Below are 25,127 nucleotides of genomic sequence, written 5' to 3'. Positions count from 1 at the left end.
TGTTGGGATAGTCATAAGAAAGAACTGATTGTAGTATCTGTAGTGACTCGTTGGAGGTGCTGAGATTGGCTTACTTGGGTTTCATGTGTAGCACAAAGGATTTTTTTAAACTTATTTATGAAAACCTACTTTAGAAGCAAATGTAGTTTGGTTTTAATAATAAAAACAAATTAACAGCTCTTTTTATTTACTTCACAAATCTAGCTACCAAGTGTTGCGCTAAAAATGCATCAAGATGCACAGCTTGAACTTTCAGTATCATAGTACTTGATTATTCTATGCTTTTACAAATTACTAATGAGACATAAATAACTAGTCCTTTTGAAGACATTCTCTTGGGTTCCCCTTTTATTAAACAGAAATGTAGATAGATTTTAAAGCAAGGAAAACTATAGATCTGAATTAGAAGTACTACAAGTGAAAGCTAGAAGCTTCTTGGAATATTTAATTTCAGGCTTATGGATCCTAGTTATCAAAAGGAAGTAAACTGCCGTGGGAGGATTCTGCTGGTTACTCTTCAGTATACTTGGGTATGTTGAAAAGTAGCATAATTGTGTGGTAAAAAAAAGAAAAAATTTGCTTAGAATGCGGATAAATTTATTTTTAAATAAATTTATTGGCCCACTTAGTTCTAGGCAGGATGGGACTGTGTAAGTGTTAGGCTATAACTTCAGAACAATGGTAGTGTTTGTAATTCAGAATAAATTATTTTGCAGACAAACATAAAATTTCACTTCCTTCTTCTTCCAGAGAAACAAAAGAGAGCAAATAGGTTTGCTTAGCAAGAAAACGTATTTGGGAACAATGCTCTGTATATATGTGTGATCCTTCTGCTGTTTCTTTACAGGGATTTCATCGTAAAATACCCAGCTATTCTTACTCTGCCTTTCAGCTGTAGCTTACTAGAGAAAGTCTGCTTTACTCTTTGTGTGTGCCTGCTTCTGTTGACGGTTATCAGTGTTGCTTGCCTAGTATTAGTCACAGTTATTTTACTTGTTTTAATTCTGGTAAAAAATAATCTGGCGACTCATACTACTTGTCCTTTAGGTTTTGTTTGCTAATTATTCATGTTTGGTTTAATGTTATTGACTGACATTAATAGTTGTTACTTTTCCAGGTTTCCTATATACTAATGCTGTCTTAATGATCTGTCATTTACTTACAGATACGTATTTTTCCACTTTTAATGGTTGCCATTTGTCTACTCTTCATTGAGTCTAGCTGACATCTTGTCCCTGCCTCAATTCCGTGTAACCTTTGTTGTTGTTTCTTAATCTTCTGCTGGTCTCTGTTCAAGGTCCAGAAAACTTGCTTGGATACTTTCAGGTAGAGAATTGGTTATACTAAGATAAGGTAATGTCAAGCTTCAGTGGTGTCATTTGATGTGTTAGACTGCTTGCTCAGTCTGGTAGGGGAGTGGCCTCTCAAACTGATAAACTGGAGTCGCCCAAATTACGTTTGTAATTTAGTTCTTAGAATCATAGCATCATAGAATAGTTAGGGTTGCAAAGGACCTCAAGATCATCTAGTTCCAACCCCCCTGCCGGGGGCAGGCACACCTCACACTAAACCATCTCACCCAAGGCTTCATCCAACCTGGCCTTGAACACTGCCAGGGATGGAGCATTCACAACCTCCCTGGGCAACTGATTCCAGTGTCCCACCACCCTAACAGGAAAGAATTTCCTCCTTATATCCAGTCTAAACTTCCCCTGTTTAAGTTTTAACCCGTTACCCCTTGTGCTGTCACTACAGTCCCTGATGAAGTGTCCCTCCCCAGCATCCCTAAAGGCCCCCTTCAGATACTGGAAGGCTGCGATGAGGTCCCCACGCAGCCTTCTCTTCTCCAGGCTGAACAGCCCCAACTTCCTCAGCCTGTCTTCATATGGGAGGTGCTCCAGTCCCCTGATCATCCTTGTGGCCCTCCTCTGGACTTGTTCTAACAGTTCCATGTCCTTTTTATGTTGAGGACACCAGAACTGCACACAATACTCCAAGGGAGGTCTCACAAGAGCAGAGTAGAGGGGCAGGATCACCTCCTTCGACCTGCTGGTCACGCTGCTTTTGATGCAGCCCATGATACGGTTGGCTTTCTGGGCTGTGAGCGCACACTGCCGGCTCATGTGCATTTTCTCATCGACCAGCACCCCCAAGTCCTCCTCTGCAGGGCCTCTCTGAATCTCTTCTCTGCCCAACCTGTAGCTGTGCCTGGGATTGCTCCGACCCAGGTGTAGGACCTTGCACTTGTCGTGGTTGAACTTCATAAGGTTGGCATCAGCCCACCTCACAAGCGTGTCAAGGTCCCTCTGGATGGCATCCCTTCCCTCCAGCATATCAACCGGACCACACAGCTTGGTGTCATCGGCAAATTTGCTGAGGGCGCACTCAATCCCACTGTCCATGTTAGCGATGAAGATGTTAACTTCTGCTTAGTTTCAGAATTTGGGGACCTTTATCTGGACAGTCTTCAGTTACCTTGAGGAAGAGCAATGTGTAAGGTTATGTTTAAAAAGACACACGGAGAGCAATTACCTGAACAGACAAAAAAATCTCAAATCAAAAAAATCTCAAGATCTGTTAGCCTGTATGTAGGGTTCTTATTTTTGAGCTAACAGTTGTGACAGCTTCATGCCTGGCAGTTGCCTTATTTTTTATGTTTAAATGAAGACGTACCTTTTTTTTTTTTTTTTTTTGGTTGGTTTGGTTTTTTTTTCTTCCTGCTCCTTGAAAGTACCCTGAAAAATACCTTTGTGAGGCTTGGCAGGACAGCTTAATTTTGGAGTGGGATGTTGCTGCAGGAGAAGTATAGAGACAAAGAAAGAAGCATCTGCATGTGGTTGTGTAGTGAGAATCATAATAGCCTAAACCTATTTCAGAGAATGAAGGCACTTGTGCTGAATGCTTTTACTTTATTTCATATCCATTTGTTCTTGTGTTTTTGTGTCATCTTTCCTTAACAGCATTTGCTGTTGCCTTTTATTTTGTTCACCGATTGCATTTATTCCAGATCTCAGCTTTTGTTTAGCTAGGCTAAATAAGCTCAAGGCAAAACTCTGCAGTTTTTCAGGCTACTTTTCTGGTACACGTCAGTTGTATCACACTGCTCCCAGTGAGCAGTCTTACCTTGCATTTGATGTGCACTAGTGATCAGTGCTCTACTTCCGTGGAGGTATTAAATTGGCTTAAGCAGGCTGCTTCTCTGCCTTGTAGGGCGTTTTTTTGTTGCCAGCATAACTATTTGTGAAGCCACTTGGCAAACATATGTCAAAGCTCTTTTTTCTTTCCCAGGTTGTCAGCTAGATAATAATTTGCATTAGGAATACTGTCTTTCTTACGTGTTTAGTATCCTTGGCAATGAATACTGACATGATCCATGTGTGCATATCCAGTTGACCATTAAATGGCAGCATGGACACTTCAGACAGATGAAGCAACATTTGTCTGAATGTGGTAATAGAACAAATTGGTCCCATGCTGGGACATCTTGACTGCTATGTAAAAAATAATACAGTAGAAAAATTTGTGAGTGCCTTATTGTTTAAAGATTTTTTTGCCAGTGAGGAATCTCCTCAGAAATTATACCAGTTACAACATTGGAGAAGGGAAGAAAAGACAATAATTAGTGAGTTTTAAAAAAATATCTTATCAGAGGAATTTATAAGTTTAGGTAAAAGGTGTTCATTAATTCAAACAAATTTTTGAACCAGGGTTCAAAAATTATTTACTGCAAGAACAAGTTTACTTACTGCCACTTTGAAATTGGCTTTAAATATCTCACTGGAGGTATTACGCTTACTCGACCCGAATATGAGAAACTTGTTTAGCTGTTGTTTCCATCATTAGTTGCTTTCTTAGTTGTAGCCAAGATGTTCCATTCCTGTATTATTTCAGACATAGTAATTGTGCCACAGCCTATTATTGTCAGAAATCTCCAGAAAAATACGTAGTGTGGAAGAGACTGATAAATCTTATGCATTAAATAAGTCTCCAAAGAGTCTCTTGTATCATACCAGTCTTTTCTCAGTGTCTTTTGTGGCACAGTGTAATACCTTCAGTGCATCAGATCTTAAATGTTGCCTGTTATTTTGAGGAAAATTATTCATGTATATTGTCACTACTTTAGAATATTAATCTATATCATGCTGCTTATAGAGACTTTTACTTGTGTATTTGAAAATTCTTCCTGTGTTGTTACATTGTGGTTTCTTCCAAAAAACATCCAACAAAACAAACCCCTCAATTACTGTGAAACAGCTTTGTTTCCCTTGCCACGTTTATTTTATTCTACGTATGCAGAGCAGTGCAAGAGAAATGCATCCAAAGTCTGGTTTTAAACCATTCTTCACTCTTTGATATTATTCATATGTGCAGATGTATATGCATGTAATAATTATGGAAGGATTTGATTTTATTTTTGCCATGCAGGTTTTAATGTAAAACCTTTCTATGAGTTGTTTGGCAGGTTTTAATATGTGTTCCCACTATGCAGAATGTGTATTGAGGTTCAACAAGCAATGAACACAAACTTTGACATTTGGAAGAAAAATTGCGTGCTGTAAATTTACAGCAGTTATACCAATTAACCATAGAAAAAAGAAAACATATTACGGTCTTTGTTTTGTCTGCAGTTTTAATAATTAAAAAGCCTTTTTGCGTGGATGAGCTGTTACAGCTCTTGGTTGTTAATTCCCAGGCAGGCCATGATAAGGTTTCCTCAACAGTTTCTCCAGTGTAATTAATTTCTGTTTTAAGGGAAGAAGGCCAAAACTTCTTTTAATTTTGCTTAGAAACTTGTACCACTGTCCTCTGTTTATCCAAATCAGGAGGGTCTTGAGTTTTTCTCTTATTTTATATTGCTATGGTGTATTCATTGTGTCTCTTGGTGCTTGATTCAAGAATACTGAAATAAATTGAAAGCTTTTTGTTGCCGTACGCCTTGGATTGCAACTATACCTTTTATGTGAGCACAGCAAGAAGCAAATGCTGAAGATTCATGGGAGTTCAGATGCTTACAGGCCAGGGGGTGCTGGGCTAAGACCTACTGGAGACTGAGAGAAGGTTCTTCACTATGAGAGTCTTTGATTTGGTGCGTGAATTGTTGGGCAGAGAGGAAGCAAGCCTTTAGGCTTTGGAAGTCTAAGTCTTTTATTGACAAAATTTCTCAGGCTCTCAAAAGGTTGCAGATGCTTTTCAGTCTTAGAATCAACATTTTAACTGACATGTCAGCTTGAGCCTAGTAGAGGTTTTCTGCTCAGTTTTCTTCCAAAGGCTGGCTCATTTGCAAAAGGAGGATGTGGTTACTGCAGTGTTGTGTATCTGTCACTAAAATAATCTCAGTTTTAGGGAGCAGCAAGCTTTGTGTGCACAGCTTTTTTTCTTTAAGATTTTTTTTTTTTCCCCTGAAAGCTTTATTAAGGCTTTCTGCTCATTAATCAAAGCTCATAAAATTACAGAGATTGCTTTGGTTTCCAGTGCTCAGCATATTTTTTGAGATGGAAAGTTCCATGGCTCATTGGCAGTATATATGCTACATCCATGTAACCTTCTGGTTTTTGCCTTCCCCTTCAAGAGAAAAAAAAGACTTTTCAGTTTATGGGTCTGACAGCAAATTGAAGAAGCTTTGCCAGTCAGCTCATTCATTTTGTTAGCTTAAATGTCAGCCAATATAACAAGACTCATAGTGTGTTTTTTTTCACTTGACTGTTGAAAGAACAGAACCTTTGATAATTAATGTGGAGCTATTCATCAGTACAATATCTTATCTAGAGAGTTCTATAAAAAGAATGTCTCTTGATTTCACTGTTCGATATTGCTTATATCTATATGGCAGAGGATACATGTGTATTTTAACGAATGCAGACTTGTCCTGATTATTGAAATAAAGCTTTATGAGTACAAGAGAAAGAAGATAAGCATAAGATATGGAAAAAAGGGCTGCAAGATTTGACCTTTTTGGCAGATTTGATGTTTTTCTTTCTTTATGAATTCTGTACCATTAGTAAATATGCCTGTAGTAATGATCAATATATTTAAGTTAAAAATTATTAAAAAAAAAAAAAACAGACTCCTTTTGCTGTCCTTTGGTACTCTTTAAAGGCAAAGGGTTTGGGGGGGGGGGGTAAAGATAAAGAAAAGTATTCACAACCTAAATTAAATTAGGACATGCCAATTTCCATCTATTCCTTTGTTCGCAGAGGTTCTTCTAGTTGATGATCTAGACCAGAAGCTGAATATAGATTCTCTTACTCACTTTGGGAGGAATCTCTTTGCCTGTATTAACTAGGAAAACTGGCCTTGAATAAGAAGTTAACCATTGTGAATGCCTTTCTGTCTTGTGTTCAGTAACTGGGTGCAATTCTATAAACACATAAAAAAGGGCTTAACCCCAAAAGTTCAATTCCGTATTGAATATTGATTTATTCATAAGGAAAGGCTGTGAGGCTTCTTTTGCCTTTTTTTCACTAGGAGGTCAAACTAGGCTGTAATATTTGACTTCTCAATTATTTTTCCTTCATCTGTAACAAAGGCCTTGTTTGTCAGATATCGCTTATATCTGTACAATGTCAGTTCTTTGACCTAATGCAGTATAAAAGGTAATAACTTTTTAAATAATTCTGTTCCTGATAAGAGTCTAGTTGGCCACAATGATGATGTTTTTAAGGATAGGGCGTGGAAAAACGCAATAGAAAACTTCTTCACCGATGTGAACAAATGGAGTTGAGACAAAGCACAGATGTAGTAAGATGCCATATTTATAATCTGTTCTTGTAGAGTAGAATTGTGATTGTAAGACAGTGCATCTGTGTTAAAATGAATTTTATGAGTGCTCCAACTGATGGTTGGTGATCTTAGATAAGTTAGCCATATATTTCTCATTAGTGTAATTAATAGATTGCTCTATATTTGATGTGCAACATGCTTATGTGATCAGTAGCTGCTTTTTTTTTTTTTCCTTAATTCAGGTAGATTGAGAACAGTTTAATAAATATAAAAGCTGTGTAAAGCTGGTTTTCTTTTTAGATTAAGGGGACAATATCCTTGACAGGTTTTTCCTGTTTCTGTTTTTAATTAATATTGTTTGCAGTCCTCTGAGCTTTTTCAGACCTCTTCTTTCTAACACAAGCTTGGATTTTCACCTTCAGAAATACTTACTCTTAAGTTAGATGAATCTAAAATTATTAATCAGACAAACAAATGATCCACTGTTTATGATATGCTTGAAAATGTTTAATAGACCTGTAACTGATATAATTAAAATGTGGAAATTTGGAATTTTGAATTATTATCTCTTTAGATTTTAATGATACAGTGAATGACATCATGGCTTCTGAGAATCATTAACTGTAATGCTGAGTGCTGTATAAGAAAGGATTTCATGATTCTTGTTACTCTATTTTCTTGTTGGGTAGAGACTTTTTATTCTCCAGTTGATAATACCTCATGATTTTCCATCTTAGATCCTAAAAAATAAAAATCCCTTGACAGAATCGTCAGATCTTGTCAAAACATTCACCTGTAGTGATTTTATTAAATCAGATTGAGCATCCCACATGTGTTTACAGCTCTTCCTGTCCTAGGTCACATGCAGTGCTGTTGCCTGCTTTCCTTGGTGTCTTATGCCTGTTAACCCATCCTTAAGGACCATGCTGTGTTCACACTGTTGTTCATGTGTTGCTGTTACGTAGGGTTCCTGTTCCTGTCCTTTCCTCCCACTTTATCTGAGATGACAGCTAATGAGTTTTTCAGAACAAGAACTGTAGATGTTTGGAAAACACCTACCGTGTTGTAAAGCAGGTTGTAAGAACAGTCAAACAGCTACTTTGGTGTGTGTCTAAGTGGGAAAGTAATTTTATAATGCTTAATCTCTATGTAGGTGCATTTTAATGCAATAGAACTTCTGGAAAAAGAACAGTCAGCGCTTAGTCTGATCCAAAGCTTACTGAAGTTGAAGCACAGGTTCCCTTTGACTTCAAAGGGCTTTGAATCAGCAAAATCTGAGTGAGTTTTAGGTATTTGTGACCGTCCTGAAATAAACTGGCCGAAATGTAAACTATTAAATAATTTTATTGCTTTTGAAACTTTTTGTTTAAATTCAAAAGGATTCAGCATGCCACATATCTTAATTGTGTATAAAGATCTTATGTATCCCTGTTTTCACTTTCAAGGTACCAAAGGTCTGGGAGCTTGAGGGGTTTATTGAGAATGTTAGCCATTGGCATTATACCACCTCTGATTTTTGGTGAATAGATGAGTGCAGAATCTAGTTGAGTTATTTCTTTGGAATGAAAATGCTTTAATGTTTGTCTTCTGCATAGACAGGGTGAATATCTGTGTTTGCTAGCTGTGAAGTGATCTGCATTGTGGGGAGGATTGACTTGCTATAGAGAAAGGGAGCCAAAACCCACTTGTTTAAGTGTGATCTCACATGGATGATTTAGAATTGTGAAGTTTGTTTTCAGAAGTCTGTTATAAAGATCACTTTTAAATGACATTGAGAGCAAAGTAGGAGTTTAAAATTATTGAAGCAAACTGTGTTAATGACTGAATGTTGGAAAATACTTTTTCTGCAGGTTTTAAGGAGAAAAAAGTGTATGAAAGGTAAATTTTAGTGGAGTTTTCAAGGATTAACTGGTTTTCCTTTTAAAGACAAAGACACCAACTTTTCAGGGTTAGACTGGAGGTAATTTATAAGAAGCAGCAGTTACTTTAAAACATTGCCTCTTCTTACATTTCATGTCACTGTAAGGACTGAATCATAGAATGGTTTGGGTTGGAAATGACCTTAAGATCATCTAGTTCCAACGCCCCTGGCATGGGCAGGGACACCTCACACTAGACCATGCCACCCAAGGCTCTGTGTGGCCTGGCCTTGGACACTGCCAGGGAAGGAGCATTCACAACTTCCTTGGGCAACCCATTCCAGTGAACAAGTATGTCTCTGTTTCTGGGTTGTATCAGATAGTATTGTATCAGATTGCTTGTCCTCATTCTGTCTTCAGAAGACTAGAACTTGCATTAGTTGCGTTCAAGTGTACGCATCTTATCTGCTGTGGCATCAAAAGTATTTGATTTGGGTATGACTTACTGAGAATAAATAAATTTACAGAATAGAATAGTCAAGCCCCAAGCTCTGTTCTGAAACTCATAAATAATAACGTATTCTTCTCACAATTGTTAAGAACTTCAGGGAACATCTGGAGTCTTACTGCGTATAATCATAGCCACTAGATGTATATTACTAATCAGTAATGTACTAAAGAAATACATGTGTTACGAATTGGTGAAAAGGAATAGCAGACTATTTCCCTTCAGTTTTGTTAAACTGAATTGAATTTTCTGTGAAATTGCTGTCATTTTAGAGCACCGATGGTAGCTTTGGATTGAATGGATCATATTTTCAAAGCTTGTTCCTAGAGATCTTGTCTGAGACTACCAACATTTAGTAGTTTCTGCAACTTTAGCTGGAAATGAGAATAAAGAAGGGAAAAAGATTGGAGATTAGGACATTGCCAAGTGCTAAATACTGGTCACTTCTACTTTTTTTCCCTTTTTTTTTTTTCCTTCCTTTTTCCATTAAATATATTCATCCTTTACACATCTGAATTAGCAAGAATACTGATGCTTTTAAGGGAGGAAAATTTGTTTTCGTTATCAGCGAGCATCTTTTTGTGTAAAAAAAAAAAAAACAAAAAAACACAAAAACAAAAAAAAAACAACCCTGAATTAGATTTCAATAGAAAGAAGTGTTCACTAACACACAGATTTCCACTCACAACTCCTTTTTACTGTTAAATTGTTTCAAAATCAATCCCTGAACTTAATTCAGAATCTTAGTTAAAATGGTGCTTCAGCACTCTATGAAGCCTTCCTTTAATAGGAGAAATTTTGTAACCATAGTTAGCAAAATGCTTGCTTTTATATTAGCCTGAGATTTAGAATGTCTCTTGGGTTCTCTAATCCATGTGTTTGTTAATTTATATGTAATATTTTCTATCAGTAGACCTTTTTGATTAAAAAATAGTGTAGGCTTAAATCAAGATCAAAAGCCAGGAAATGCCTGTTTTCATATAAAGACATCTGTTTTTTCAGTTACTACCAAGTGGAAAATGGAAAGAAATTGTTATGCTGTCAGGTAGCTTTAGGGCATTACATGGCTAAAAATTGCATGTATCCTTTTTGAGAATAATACATGTAGGATGATGCAGGTTTCCAAGGACACTGTAGGAGAATTAAGTAAAACCACATATAAAGGATGTGTCCTCTTCTTTCTTTCTTTCTTTTTTTTTTTTTTTTTCTTCTCTCTCTTTTACAGAATCTTATGGTTTAAGAGAAACGGAAGCCATTGGTTTGGAAAAATTAAAAGAAATACAGAAATAAACCAGTTTTAAGTAAGGTCTTTAAAGCAGGACCTGAACAGGAAAAGTAAATGTTCCCCTTGGAATGTTCTCTGAATGCAGTTCCTTAACAATAAGAATATCCTGCTTTTGAGTGAGAGAGAGAAAAATTACTCATAATAAGGTGTGGCTTTCTTGCACACACAGCAGTGCATTAAAAGGGCAGTTTAGAAACTGCTGGCTTAACATTGTCTCTGGCATTTATAGTTTTTTCTTTCCTATGTATCTTTACCTGGTGCCTGACTACTTTGGCTTAGAGTAGCTGTGGTTGTCTAAGATGTTATCCTGTTTTGTAATCCACTGCTTTCCCCTTGGATGCAGCTGCTGCTTTGCCAGGGATTGTACTGTTCATCTCAGACTTTGGGGCTCAAATTCCAAAGGTCTTTTATCCATCCTTATGTGTTACTCACTGTCCTGTGTAATATAGTCTTGTAATGATTTACTGTATATATGCGTTCTCCTACCACCAACAACCACTTCCAACTTGTTCCACTGATTTGTTCTCCTTTTTATTACATAGCATAAGTAAGCTACATAGATGAAGTGCATATATGTAAAGGGGCAATGTCAATATAAAAGTAATCGTATTCCAATTTGTTATTAAATACAGATCTTTAGCATACTACCTTTTGCATTTTTCTGTTTAAAGGAGAACTTTGAAGAATTTTTTTTTAATTTTGCATGTGAATTGTGTGTTTTGGAGTGCAAAGAGGCTGATGCAAGAAAAAAAGTATGAACAGCTCAGGCTCAAAAGTGTGCCGTGCTTGTGTTTGACGCTGCCTGTGTGATTCTTGGAGGCTATGAGCAGATGAACAAGTTATTGTGAAATAACATCTAGAGTGAATTGCCTATATGGAGTAGTGAAAGACAGAATTGTGTTTCTTGTCGTGCAAAGGCAAATGTATGGCACACTGCAAAATTCACTTACCAGATTAGACTTGTGGCAGCATGTTCACAGTGTGGACCCTAGCTGTTATTGTTTGCTTACTGCTTTCCATGGAGAAGGTGCCTCCTGCTTTGTTCCCAGTTTAGTCTTATTGCCTGACTGTAGAGAAACATCCATTCTAGCTGTTGTTATCAGGCCCTGGCTATCCATTTCCCTAGGTGGGATCAGGCTTGAGAATTGCTTTTGTTTTTAAGGCTTTTAGTATTGTCCCCTTCCTCCTTTTGTGAAAAGAGCAAAATACAGAGAAATTCAGTACCTTCTGGTCCATAAACAAATGGGCTGAAAGAGAGAGAAAGTTCCAGCCTCTTCCTCCTCAGTGGATTTGATGAAAGAGGCTGCAGAGAAGGCAACAGAATACTGTCAAGTTTTCAGATGACTGTATGTTTTATTATTGGATTGTAAAATTAATAATCAAATTGGCTGTTTGGGGGGTTTTGTTTGTTTTGTTGGGCTTATGGCACCTACCTCTCAAGACATTCTTCTTCAGTCCAGTAGAGCAGTCTTGTTTTAAGGATATTGTTTTACGGATGACTTGCATATTAATTAAATTTTCTGTAAGCCTTCCTGCATTTTTATGTGAGGTAATTAAATATTGCTTTCTGAACTCATTTTTTCTCCCCCTTTTTTTCAGGCTTCTTTAAGCCAGACTTAATATTGATAGAATGAAAAAGTTTAAGAGGAGACTTTCGTTAACCTTGCGTGGAAGCCAGACCATTGATGAATCTCTGTCTGAGCTAGCAGAACAAATGACAATTGAAGAAAACAGCAGCAAAGATAACGGTAAGCGTATCTTTCACTTCCCAGAAAATGTAAGAATTTTGTGAGTCCCTACTCAAGTGGGCATTGTTGGGTTTTATTTCAGTTTTCACAATTGCATGGATTTGCTGGCTCAGCTTTTCTTTTGATTTGTCTTACATTTTATATCCTAGTTCTTTTAACAGGTTGATATGTTGTTACATATTAGTTTGCTTTGATATTGAACTGTTGTAGAGCTATTTATCAAAAGCTACCTAAATCGATATTTAACGTGGTGTGCAGCAAGGATCATAGATGCCCTTTCAGTAAACAAACCAATAATTGTATGAATTTAGTGGGTCTCACATCAACTTCATATGGCTTCAAATTTAGTTTTTTTCCCTCAAAATCATTATTTGGTAATATGATTGATAGTAGTTGCTTAAATATTACAAATAAAGCTGTTTACCTTATCATTGGTGATGCAGTGTACGAGTCTGAGAACTTTGTCACCTCTTCATGTCTCTCAGTAGTACTTCAGCAATATGGAGGTGACTAGAAACATTCAAGATAACCAGCTTGCCTGTGTATTCTTTTGCAAGTCTTTGGCTGATCCCATAAATGTACTGGCTGCTGTAAAGTCCACATTAATGATGATACTGCTTTTGAATGCAATCTGCAATTATAATGACTGGAAGAGATTTTTGTTGCTTTGCTCTGTTCCTTGGGCCGCAGCATTTAAGTCATATTTCATCTTCAATGCTGATTAGTGTTATTTATTGCTCTGCTGACATCTAAGATTTTCTCAAGTATCAAAGGATCTGATTTTTTTTTTTTTCCCTCCCCCACTTCACACCAGTAAGTAATTCTGAATTTTCCCACTGAAAACTGACAGGGCTGAGAAATTTAAGCAGAAGTAGAGGCAATGGAATTTGCCCTGCAGACTTTTAAAACCCCATCCAAGATCTGTTCCATACCACGCTTTTAAAAGCTTAAATGTACCTTTGGCAAAACAAAGCTACTCGTGTTTTCCTTTCTTACTCTTAACCCCTAGTATATTTATTGATAATTATTTGTCATCATCATGGGCCATGGACAGTAGTTTGGAAAATTATATTTATTGCACTTCTTATATGCTGATGCAACAGCATATGAAACAATATTAGAGGTATTTTTGCAGTGATATCTACTAAGTACTTTCTGAGACATTAAGCAGTTGTCCCACATGGTTTCAGTTGTATTACCCTTCTTACTGATGCATGTTTTCTTCAGACCTGCATATACTTCTTACAGATTTATTTTATTATGCAAGTAAGTGCTAAGAATGTTACTTTCACACTGGGAAATAAGCATGAAAAATTGTCACCTGTATCAGTGAATGTAGTGACCTTGGTTGCTGAATTGACTCAGTAGAAAACTGGATCCAGGAAGAATGAAAAGATTTTACTTGAAACTGGAGCATGTGCTGGATGCCAGCTCAAGTGACAGAGGACACAGTAACTTGTTTACAGAAGCATGAGTTACGTCAGCTCAAACCATGTATGAATCTGTTTGCAGTTTGTAATATTTATCTGAGAAGTACCTTAAACCGCAATACTTAGATGTCTTGTGCGTTTGTTGCCAAAGTTTGACAAACTTAACTTCTCAGTAGATACTAAAAGGGATAAAAATACAATTTAATAAAATGTTTCTAATTCATTATTTAGCTTTTTGTGCTCCTTTTATTTTGCTGCCTGCATTAGTACATTGGCCAAAAGGAAGCTTATATGCTAATATTGTGTGATATAATACATGCTATGCTTACAGCTGCTAAATGTCGGTGCCTTAGTAAAGTGTCTTTGGATACTGAGGTGGTGTTGATCCTCTTGAAAGAGGAAGAATAATAAATATAAACTATACTTTTGCTGTGTGTAATCTCAACTCAAAATTTTATGTAATTTAAAAAAAGGTTTGATGACATTTGCTTCCTTTTTCTGATACTTCTAGAATGCGTATGTTAGTACCTGTTCTATCATTGATCTTCCAGAGATGAACAGGATACCGCTTTGTGGATTTTTGTTTTCCTTTGGTTTTCCTTTCCAGCTCTACTTTTCTTAGAAAGTAGGGTTGGAAAATGCTTGCTACACCAGCTAATCCTGCTTTTCTAAGGAAGCTCTAACTTTCCCACAGATCAAAATATTTTGTAAGGAGTAGTTTGCAGGCAGACTGTAGGAATTGGGGTTTGGGCAAAAACAATTGCTGGAAGAAACAGGAAATGAGTTCTCTCTTTTGGTGAAAGACAGGTTTGGTAGAGAACACAGACTGGGGGGAAAAAAAACACCCTTCAGTGGACATTATTTAAAAAAATTACTTACAGAGTGCTTAAATAAGAAAGGTTTGCCTTGTAAAATCAGAATACTAGTTACTAATTGTAAGTCTCCATCCAAGACACATGAGAGGATGTAGTCTCTTGAAGAACAGTTTTAAGATCTTGAAAGTGCATCTTTACTGCAGTGGTGCTGATCTCAGAAGGCAGGAGTAACAATCTCCCTAGTTTTGCTTTAAGAGTAATAAACAGCTCCTTTACCCTGTGGAACAGAGAAACAGAAGTGTGCCCAGTTTGCAGGCTTTGGATCTGATCTTGAAGGAACTCTAAAAAGCACTAGTAAATCAAAGGCAAGCCAATATCTTGATCTACAGAGAATCAAAGTCAGGGACACAAACAGTCTTCAGAAGGTGGTTCTTCACATGTGGTTTGTTTTCAGCTGTTATTATATCATGAACTTGAGAAATGATGGTTGAAGGGCATAGCAGCTGGTCTTCTCGCTCCAGAAGGCAGAGATAGACCCTGAACACTGAAGGTCTTTATGACGGAATTTTCTTCCACTGTTGTTCTATTTTGCTTTTTTTTTCTTTCTAGCAAATCACCTGTGTTGTTTCCTCCTCTTCCATTCTGATGCCTGTTCACTGAAGGCTATAATTTGATACACACAGCTTTTTTTCTTCCTGGAAAATTGCTGTGTAACTCAACTGCAGCTGTGGAGGCTACATCTGTAGAAAACCACATCTGTGCTTGCTTAGAATCCACGCTCATCTCTTTGATTTTCACTTACATGTCCTGTAAAATCTGTTTTATAAAATTCCAGTTTAGCTCTGTGATTCCAGATGTAGATATGTAGATCACATGCACATAGTACCAGGGACGTTTCCTTGTGGTCACCCTTTTTTAATAACCTGTCTTGTTCAGCCCCCTACCTAATGTTTCCTCTCCCAGACTGTTTGCCTCCTATTTCAAATAACTGCTGCTGCAGTCCAGAGCCCCACTTTGTCATTAGCTCTAGCTTTGAGTGCGTTGTTTGAAGATTTGCTTTTAAAGAACAGTACCACTAGTGCAGAACAGATTGTCCCATTAGTAGTTCATGGACATAAAAATAGATGCATAATTTTTAATTTCTTTGCAGTGCATCGATACCACTGAATCAGCTAACTGCTTGTGTGCAATCTCATTTCATACATAACCTCCTTCATCAGTCAGTACAATCTCAGTATGCAGCACTCATCCATCAGCAGCGAAATGGGATTAGCAGGAATTAACCCATACTGTCTGATGCAGTAGCACAGAGCTACTGCACTGAATGTAGAATATCCAACAGTTCTGGGTTTGGTTTTGGTTTTCTTGAACACCGTCAAATTATTTAGTGACCAGAAACCTGTGTATAATTGAAGCTGCCTTACAAATTATGTTCATCATAATTGGCTGCTGGGTGAGGAAGCATCACCAAATCAGATGCATAAACCATAAAAATAGAGGGTGAAATGCCTAATACACATCTGAAGCCTTATGAACTGTGGACTGTATGAAGTATACTTTGGGCTGGTCTTTTGTCTAAGTACAGACGCTTTTCATGATCTCTAACGTTTCAACATATAAAAGCAATTAGTTGGCTTTGTTGTTTATTTTTTATTCTGTCTCGATTCAAGCATGCTAACAATGTGCCAGCTTACTTTTTTAGTTCTAGGTTCTACCTTAATACGTGTGATATGTATTCAGATTAATATTAAAAATACTAAGTGGTAATTTGTAGCAGTTGACAACTAAATTTGTTCCTGAATTTTTTCCTTGCCGATGACATACTAATGAAATTTGGCTAGAAGTAACATCCAAATCATGCATATTTAAAGCCCAATTAACTGTGAAATTTATGCAAATACTTTAAGTACATATGAATATGCTCTCTAATGAAAGGGAAAAATACGACTGTATTGTCTAATATTACAAAATACATTATCACAAACTCCAAGCATGCTTTTAAGAATAATGACAAGGTATGTTCAGAAATACATCCACAGATCTCATGTTAATATATAAGTAACTTGGAAAGCCATTCTATAGTGGCAAGTTTAATTTTTATATATAGAAAATATGTATGCACATATATACTAAACCAAAAAAGTGAGCTTCCCATAGAAATGGCTTCATTAATTTCTAGAATAATATTTATTTCCATTTGGTCTGTTCTAGCTCAGTGGTGTGATCATGGGATCCAGTCTCACAAACACTTGCATAATCTTTTTGTAATTTTACAGGTGTGAGTAATAATGGAAGGATCAGCTACAGTAAAGTGCGTAAGTGTCTTTTAGGTTTAAGGCCTTAATGACTAGTTAATACTCTGGTAAGAGGAATGAATGTTTATAAAAATTGACACATTGCAATACTGTCTCAGAACATCCAAATGTCTTTGTAGTTGTAGTCATTTTGTATCATCTTCAGTACAGCTGAGAAACTCCCATTCCATCTGCTATGTGTGAGTATGGAAAGAAAACTGTGTTGCAACATATTTTCAAGACAGTGTTCTTGAATTGAAAATATGAGCACAGAAATACTTGCTGGTAATAAATCAGAAACATTTCTCTGTTGATACTGGAGGAAAGTATCACTGTAAAAATATCGGTGGGGGAAGAAATCCCCAAAATTGCTAGAGCTCATTCTAGAGCTACAGATTACTGGAAATAACTGGCAGCTGTCACAGCTAAGTATCGAATCAGGTACTGTCCCTTATACCGTACTGGTGATGTTTTTATTACAGTCTGGATGTGCCCTTTTGTGCTGTGGCATACATCAGTTTTTGTTATTACTGTTCAGTATGGTTTCTCCATCCCACGTACACTGCTCAGCATAGTGTTCTTTCTTCCCTTCTGTTTTAATTTGCTTCTTCCCACAAATGCTGGAAGCTCTGTTCATGTGTGGAAGTGCTTATGAAGTGAAATGAGCATGAAAATTCAGTGCCTGAAAGCATGCTGCAGAGATCCGTAGTCTCAGGGAAGGGGGGTTGTTGTCCACTCATAAATGTTTTCCTTCACAAGCAGAATGCAGTTTTGGCAGGAGAGCGTGATACTTGGATGCAGAAGTGGACTTGGTAAATAGACCAAATTCCTGCTAGCGTAGGCTCACTGATGGATATGTAGAGTTTTATTCTCAAAATGGCATTCTGGTGGACTTGTTAAGTACAGAAAAGTGAAATGCAGGTAACTAGTCAACACAGTTATTTCTGAAAGTAGGGTAAAAAGCAGCCAGATTCTGTTTCTGAATTTATTTGGCAGTCTGGCCCTACAAATACTTGCGCTGGGAGGTACAGTGTAGTTGTATGAGGGGATGCAGGGATACTTGTATATTGCCTACTATGCTGACTCACTTTGTTTCAAATTGTACTTGAAACAGTATTTTGAAAGATTTGGTGTAGTGTGATGCCTTCTGGAGTTAACGCTTTTTAAGGGAGGATTAGTAGCCAGTGGTGTGTCATGTATGTATGATTGGAGGTATGGGAGTGCCTTACTTATGTTCCAGTACATATTCTGATGACCAGAAGTACTATCTTGAGAATTCTCTTTTAAACAATATGAAATACATAAATCTCAAAGGCAGCTTTTAGGCTTTGAATATGTTTCATTTGATTGTGGTCTCGTTTGCCTTCGTACGTAAGCTGAGGGCAAAACCTCATTATATGTGAAGTTAACTTTGAAAGGCTTTTTGTAGTGTCTTTTAGATGTTTTGATCTCCTTTTTTTTGTTCCCTTCTTTTTCTTCTTTTTCTTTTTTCTTTTTTTTTTTTTTTTTTTTTTGCCTTGTGTATTATCTCTTGGGTTTGCAGTTTAAACGGACACCTTGGGAAAAATCTCTGTCCTTTCTGCCTCAAATTAAAAAAAAAAAAAAAGTTTAGAGTGCCATTGGGAAAAATCTCTGTCCTTTCTGCCTCAAATTAAAAAAAAAAAAAAGTTTAGAGTGCCATTTTAATCCTTGAGGTACTTCATTTCTTGGGGAAACTTGAAGGCTGTTTCTTCAGTTTCTGTCAGCATATTTCTGCAAATATGCTACCAATATCTTTTGCCCTGTGTCTTCCAAGTGACGAATGTTTGCTCTGGACATGAGCGCTGTACTCGAATGGATTAATTTTGAGCAATCGGGGTATCCCTTGAGGTTCTACTAGGTTTTTAATATTGCAATAGTCAACAGTTTGAAGGTTTCATCTTATTATTTAGTGGCTAAATACAGTTTTAAGTGGTATTGGCTCTACTTTTAGAGTGACTTAATGTTTTCCTGAGTCTCATGGAGTCCAAGGAAGCAACTCCATAAAATAATATATAGAGTATTTTCTACAGTGTTCCTCATGCAGCCCCTTGAAAGTACAGGTATAGCAAATGTATAGCTGCTTTGGGTTACTTCAATATTTCTTCAATGAGAGCCATCACCTACAGTCAAGTGATTTTACTGAGTGGCTCTGACAGCCTTATAGCCAAGTCATTAAATACTGTATAGTGCAGCTTACCAGCTCTGAAATGTCAGAAATTCACCTGCTTGCTTTCTATGATTTCTGAAGAAATAACAGGCTTCTTGACAACAGCTGCTTCAGTGAGGCAGTTGGTTCAAAATATTTTATATTGAAAGTCAAAAAAAAAAAGCAGTCTTTTTTTGCCAGAAGACAGGTAAAATTTGACTAATTATTAGCAGAGCATACATTCAGATTAGTTAAATGGATGCATAGTAGATGATGCCAAAATATGATTAAGCTGTAGCACAGTAGCATTTGAGACAGTCAATATAAATAATTTTAAAAGGTTATTGTGATGCATTGCAAGCTTCATGAATGGAAGGCTCTGTGGAGGGTTTAATTTCACATACATAGAGTTTTGACACTTCCCCATTTCCTATAAAAACAGAAAAGTAAAAAAAAAAAATCAAACTAAGCAACCTTGGAAGTTTTCTGGAGCAAGGGTGAGGTCAAGGTGGATGGAAAAGAAACTGTGTAGAGACCTGTTCTATAAAAATCAGTAGCTGATTCTCAGGGTGTTCAGTGGGATTTAGTTACAGGTGAGCTAGTCCAAAGTCAAGCTGCAGCTAAAAGTCATGAGTGAGGTTCTGCCTCCACCCTTTTGTCAGCACCAGCACTCTGCATGCCTGGGATGATCTAGTTCAGAAATCTAAACCAAAGTTACACTTCTTTTTTTGCCAAGGGGAGAACCTTGAGCCACCTTTTTGGTAGCAGCAGTGAATTGTGGCAGGCTTGCTTTTGCACAGAAGTTCATCCTTACTTAGAGTATGGAGCATGCCTGGATTCAGTCTGCTTATATACCCAAATCAGGTCTCTGATATTTCATTTTGATAAGAAAAAAAGGTCTTGTTTACTTTATTTGTATGAAATTACAATATAATATTTATGTATTTGTACGGTTTCCATGATTAGCCTGGATAGTGTTTACTGAAGAATACATTTTCTTACAGACTTACTTACCTCTGTCAGAGATGCTTGATTTAAGGGAAAATGTCACCATGTATGACAGGTGATTTTGATTCTTTATTAAAGCTAGCTGAAGCAAATATCATTCCAGAATTTAGGCAGTGAAATCTGAAAGCCAGCTTGGTCTTTTTGTCATATGATAGAGATACTCATGGGACATAAAAATAAAAAAAATAAAAAAAAAATAAAAAAAAAAAAAAAAAAGGAAAAAGAAGTAGTTGAATACGTGGAATTACATATTCATAAAATTTTAAAATGCAGTTACATTCCTAATGAAAACACTTTCTTTAATGGAGCAGCTGACTGATGTGTGACAGTACGTCAGTTGCTGAGGCCTTGCATAGAAATGCCAGGCAATTCTGCAGGCTCTCTGGAGCTCAGATGAGGTAAATCCAGTTAAGTAAATCCAGCACAGGAAAGAAAGTGGTAGCATGGCTCTTTAAGATAGAGGGACAAGTGAAAGAAACATTGGGGATTTATTTAAAAATCCCTTAACTTGGGAGTAATTTCAGGTCAGAATTTGTGCCTAATTTAAATTGCAGTTAAAGGAAAAAGAGGAGTTGTCTTTATAACCTCATAAAATAGTCAGTTTTAAGTAATTCCTCAGACAAGCTTCTTTGTTATATACACTATTGTTCTACTTGACTCTGGCAGTTCTCATAATTATGAAATAAAAAAATCAGTTCCACTTACATTCAAGCATAAATTTCTGTCACTTCACAATTGAAAGATTTCAGCAGCTGATTTGAGCAATTTTCCTTTCTTGATGTTTATTAGCATTGATGTTGGCATTATTTTGGACTTTGCAAAGCAGTGATACCTTACTGGGTACTGTATTTTCTTGAAATGTATGTGTATGTTCTGAAACAGATCAGCAGCATGGTCTGGCAACTCATACAGCATTAGTAAGCCAGGCTGGTTGTATTTTAAACAGCATTTTCCTTTTAATAATGCTGTTGTAGTTATTTTGCATTATGCCAGTAATAACAAAGCTTGAATGATAGGATGCAAGAAATACAAGAAAATGATCCAAATGAAATAAACCAGCAGCTCATTATTTGCCAGTCCTGAAAATCAAGTAATACAGCAGTCACGGTCACCATGCCTTGCCCAATTTTAAACGTTGCTGAAGATGTGCACTTAAGATAACATGGATGTAGTATTAAAAATAAGTGTGTATGTATGTATATATATATGTGCATGTGTTTGTGTGTATGTGTATATAGATACAAAGTAAAACCAAAACCAAAACCAGGACACATTCATATTTCAAAAAGTGTTCAGGGACATTGAAAGGAAAACCATGTGTTCATTTGTACACCAGTGTAATAGAAATATTCTCATTCAGAAGGTTTGAGTTAACTTTTTTCACATTTAAAAGACTAGATTTGCATGGTAGCTTAGTAGGTTGCATAAGAAGAAATACAAGAATTGAAATGGCACTGCTTGAAAGATGAGTCAAAGGCATTTTGTAGACAGAATAAGAAGAGAATACAGCAGCAACTAACCAAATACAATAAAAAAAGAACCACTAGGAAGTGTCTTTTTCATCTTGCTATCCCTATTTAACAGTTTTATCAGTTTGGAATTACAGATTATAGAGCAGAGTGAGGAAAGAAGAGATAGGCATAAATAATTAGGAAGGCCCTGGCTGGAATGGTTGTGGCAGCCTGAGCCAACCTGATCAGACAGCCCAGGTGCTGCAAAAGTCTTGTGCTATAAGGACAGCTGGAGTTCTGCCTGTCTGTTCTCCAGTCTCTGAGGATGACATTTGAGGGCAAGTCCAAGATTGGAGCCCAAAATATATCACTCTTTCCCCAGAGTACTGTAACAGTTTCTAGTTCAGAGACTTCCTGAATTGGCAAGTTTCTGTACTGTTAGTAGCCCTGAGCAGATTTCTTGTTAAGTCTCCTCTTGAGTCTTGTAAGCTTCTGATAGTCATTACATCCTGTGGTGGGGAGTTTCCACAGGCTGCACGGTGTGAAAAACCGCTTTGTGTGCCGCATGCAACCTGCCACAGCTGGCTTTTTCCATGACCCTCACTCTTACGCTGAAGAAGGAGGTGAATGCAGCTGATTACTAGGTGCCCTCTGCGGCCCTCCTACAAGTCTGTGGGCTGTGAGAGAGGAAGACCAGAGCTGTACGTGGTACACAAAATGCAGTAGATTCATACACTTGCATAGTGAGTGGCATAGTGATTTTCTGATGGTTTTCTACTCCCCTCTAACTTTGTATCATTCGTTTTGGCTGTGGCCAAATATTAAACCAACAGCACCATGAAAATACCTACTGTAAACACCTATCATGTCAGCTAAGCCTTTGAGTCCTTACTGAGTTTTATTTTCCAAGTACAATGACACTAGTATAAGGAATATGTGTGTTTTATATAGGGAAACAGTTTTTTAAAGACAAACCAAGTCTATAATCGTGGAGTTAAAATTATAAGAAGCAGTATGTAGCAGCATTTAACTTTTACAGTTTTTACTTCTTCTATTCAAGACAAATAGTTGCACTTAAAAAGTTGCAGTGTTACCCTTTAATGATTCCACGTATTAAGAATCCTAAAAAAAAAGAATTCATTAAGTGGTAGCTTCAGAAGAAGTACTTGGGGATCTTTGAGCAGAGGGAGTTAGATAGTTTTTTCAAAAGCACTTTCTTTTGATCTTATATCTGATAAATGCATAAAGCCAATAATAAACAGTTTTGTAAATTCATTTCCTGTGAGAGTTTGCTTGTCATTTTCACTATATGTTCCAGCTCTTAGCTGTTATTCTCATGTTTGCAGGGAGCAGGTAACACAAAATGGAGAATTCTTGTGAATGTTTGTCTAAAAGTTTCTAGCATGCAAACTTAGCTGTATTTAACAAAAATACTTTTCAAAACCATAAGTCTATAGGTTATAATATCATAGAACACCATATGATCCCTCCTTTATGTAAATCAATGTGTACTGGGAATTTAAGAAACATTTATAAGTACTAATAAAACTTCTCTTAGTCAGAAGTATACTAGTAGTCCAAGAGTTTTTGTAACCTTCGTTTCATTGTCTGTTGGTAATTATGGCTGTCCTGCTACATGACCTAAATTACTGGTGCTAAACTTCATAATGAGCTCCATAATTTAGAACAGTCCTTACGACAGTGCAGGTAGGTAGTAGTTGCCTATGGTGGCAGAAGATATTTCTGTGTAATTGGATCTTACTTCTTAACCATTTGTCTTTAATTTTTTTTATATACATTTGCTGTTTGCTTATTAATGTGATCTGTGTTTATCCTTATATTTGAGCCAAACTTCATATGTTAGGATACTTTAGGAATTTTGTTCAAAACTGTGCAAATCTACCAGTGCTATTAACAAATTTTATCTATTCATCCCACTGTCATGTTGGTAGTGAGCATAAAACTCAGTCTCAATATTTGTAAACTCTGGCCTTTTTTACGTGCTACACAGGTCATCGAGATGGATTCATTTTAGCATGAATATACAAAAGCCGTAACATATAAGGTAGATTATCACTTCTGTTCTCTCTTAATGCAGCTATAGTCCATATGTGTGCATGGACTCCAGTGGAGTTAGTGGTACAAGAACCCTTAGCAACTGTGAATGTCTGAGAAGTTGGTATGGTGGCCAGGGTGGCTGAGGCATTTACTGACAGGCTCACAGGCATTTAGCTTTGAGCCATATGGCCCTGCCCCTTTCCTGTGCTGCCTTTGGTGTTTCTTTGACCTTTGTGGAGATGTATCCTGGCATCTTTGGTTTTTTATTAGGATGAGGAAAGTTATTTGCATTTTTGTGTAAGACAAACCATGGGAGATGCATTTTCAGTTACCAAGCACCAGTCTCTCTCAGCACTTTGTTGAGGGTTTAAGTTACCCTCCAATGTGTAAGGCTTTTGACACTAGTGGCACAGCTAAAAAATATATGAGGGATTTTTAGCAGTACATTTCTGTACTAACAAAAAAAATTAATAATCTGAGAACATTTTTCCTAGGTTTATATTAGGGCTTTAAGACAAAAACCTTGAGGGACTTCTGCTTTGCTTGGTGTGTCAAGGCTTGGTTAAAGTGAGGAGAGTTTTATTTCCCAGAGTTTCCCACAAAAATCTGAGTTGGCTCTCTTCTTTAAAAAAAATTTAGTTTTAGAAACAATTAAAATGAAGTAGAATTTCATGCTTAATATGTACTATTTATTGCTTAGGTAAGGAATACAAATGAAGTAGTAAGTTTAAAATTATACAAACTAGCCACTAAAACCTACCAAGCATCATAGTTTTAATAAGTGAGATTTGTCTCAACAGAACAGATTATGCGATCATCAGGTATTTGGATTTTCAGTTTTAACCATTCATTTGTTCAACAGTGTGTGTAAGCTCAGTGTGAAGTTTTTGTTTTAGAAACTAGATCAAATTCAAGTCAAAGATCAGTAAAAGTTAAAAAGCAAAAAGCAGATTTTAATATATAAGAAGTCAAAGCAGTAGTTGTGCTGTGTGTCAGCCCATTTCTTGTCATGTGGAAGTTGTAATATATTCTATTTAGAAATTTCTGCCACCTGCTGCCCTGGGATAAATCATCTGCTGTTGAAGGCACACAACAAGGAAGCTCATACCACTGTTAAATCAGAAGGGATGATGCAGTGTATTAGAAACAGAAACAAGAATTTGGGACAGAGATTTCCAGAGTTTTGAAGGTGAAGACACTGATCATGCTTCATGAACATACACATGGGCATATGGTTCATTTTTTTTCTCATGTTCCCCCACTTTGAAGCTGTTTTTATGAAGGATGCCAATTGAAAGATGCAGTCAGATTCGTAACAGTGTTGATGTGTCTTTTCACATTCTGTTTTCTGCCTGAAGCTTTGTTTTTGTTTTATTGTTTTCCTGCAGCAGCTGAGTTAAAGTGATTTTTATTTTTTTTTCTTTGTCTTACCGTATTATTCATGTGCAAAAATCCCTTGCATTATTATTCTTTTAAAGCCACTGGCTGATCTTTGAATAGTTCTGTCTGTGTATTTCTCTCTGCTTGAGACCAGTCATAGTAATATATCCAAAAGGTTTTTGGGCATGTGGGGAGGGAGGGGGGTCCCTTCAGGATCCCATTTTGCTTCAGTTATTAAGTGTTTGTTGTTGCTATTTTCCTTTTGTGTCCCTGTATGTGAGGATATAAGCCAGGGTGGTGAAATAGGGTCCCAGATTGCTCCATGTCCCAGCAGGTGTGAATGAAGCTCTGAGCAGATCCCAGCTGTGCTACGCCCTGAGAGCAGTGGCTCCAGAAACTCCTCA

The 25,127-nt window shown here is 36.9% G+C and overlaps 1 protein-coding gene across 2 annotated transcripts in view; it reads left to right on the top strand.

Annotated features, from left to right (window-relative positions):
- CDK17 (cyclin dependent kinase 17) overlaps positions 1-25,127 on the top strand; it is a 92,339-nt gene that overhangs the window by 24,105 nt on the left and 43,107 nt on the right. Inside the window, exons 2-3 of one of the 2 annotated variants that reach the window (XM_065670858.1) lie at positions 11,972-12,120; positions 16,642-16,680. In XM_065670858.1, the coding sequence (XP_065526930.1) occupies positions 12,003-12,120; positions 16,642-16,680 (157 nt within the window). In that variant the 5' untranslated portion in view covers positions 11,972-12,002. The remainder of the gene's footprint in view (positions 1-11,971; positions 12,121-16,641; positions 16,681-25,127) is intronic. The other variant, XM_065670869.1, reaches the window with a different exon arrangement.

This window comes from Lathamus discolor, chromosome 1, assembly GCF_037157495.1.
Source record: "Lathamus discolor isolate bLatDis1 chromosome 1, bLatDis1.hap1, whole genome shotgun sequence".
In the NCBI taxonomy this organism is placed as follows: Eukaryota; Metazoa; Chordata; class Aves; order Psittaciformes; family Psittacidae; genus Lathamus; species Lathamus discolor.
The sequence above is the reverse complement of the archived record's forward strand: the minus strand, read 5'-3'. Positions and strand labels throughout refer to the sequence as shown.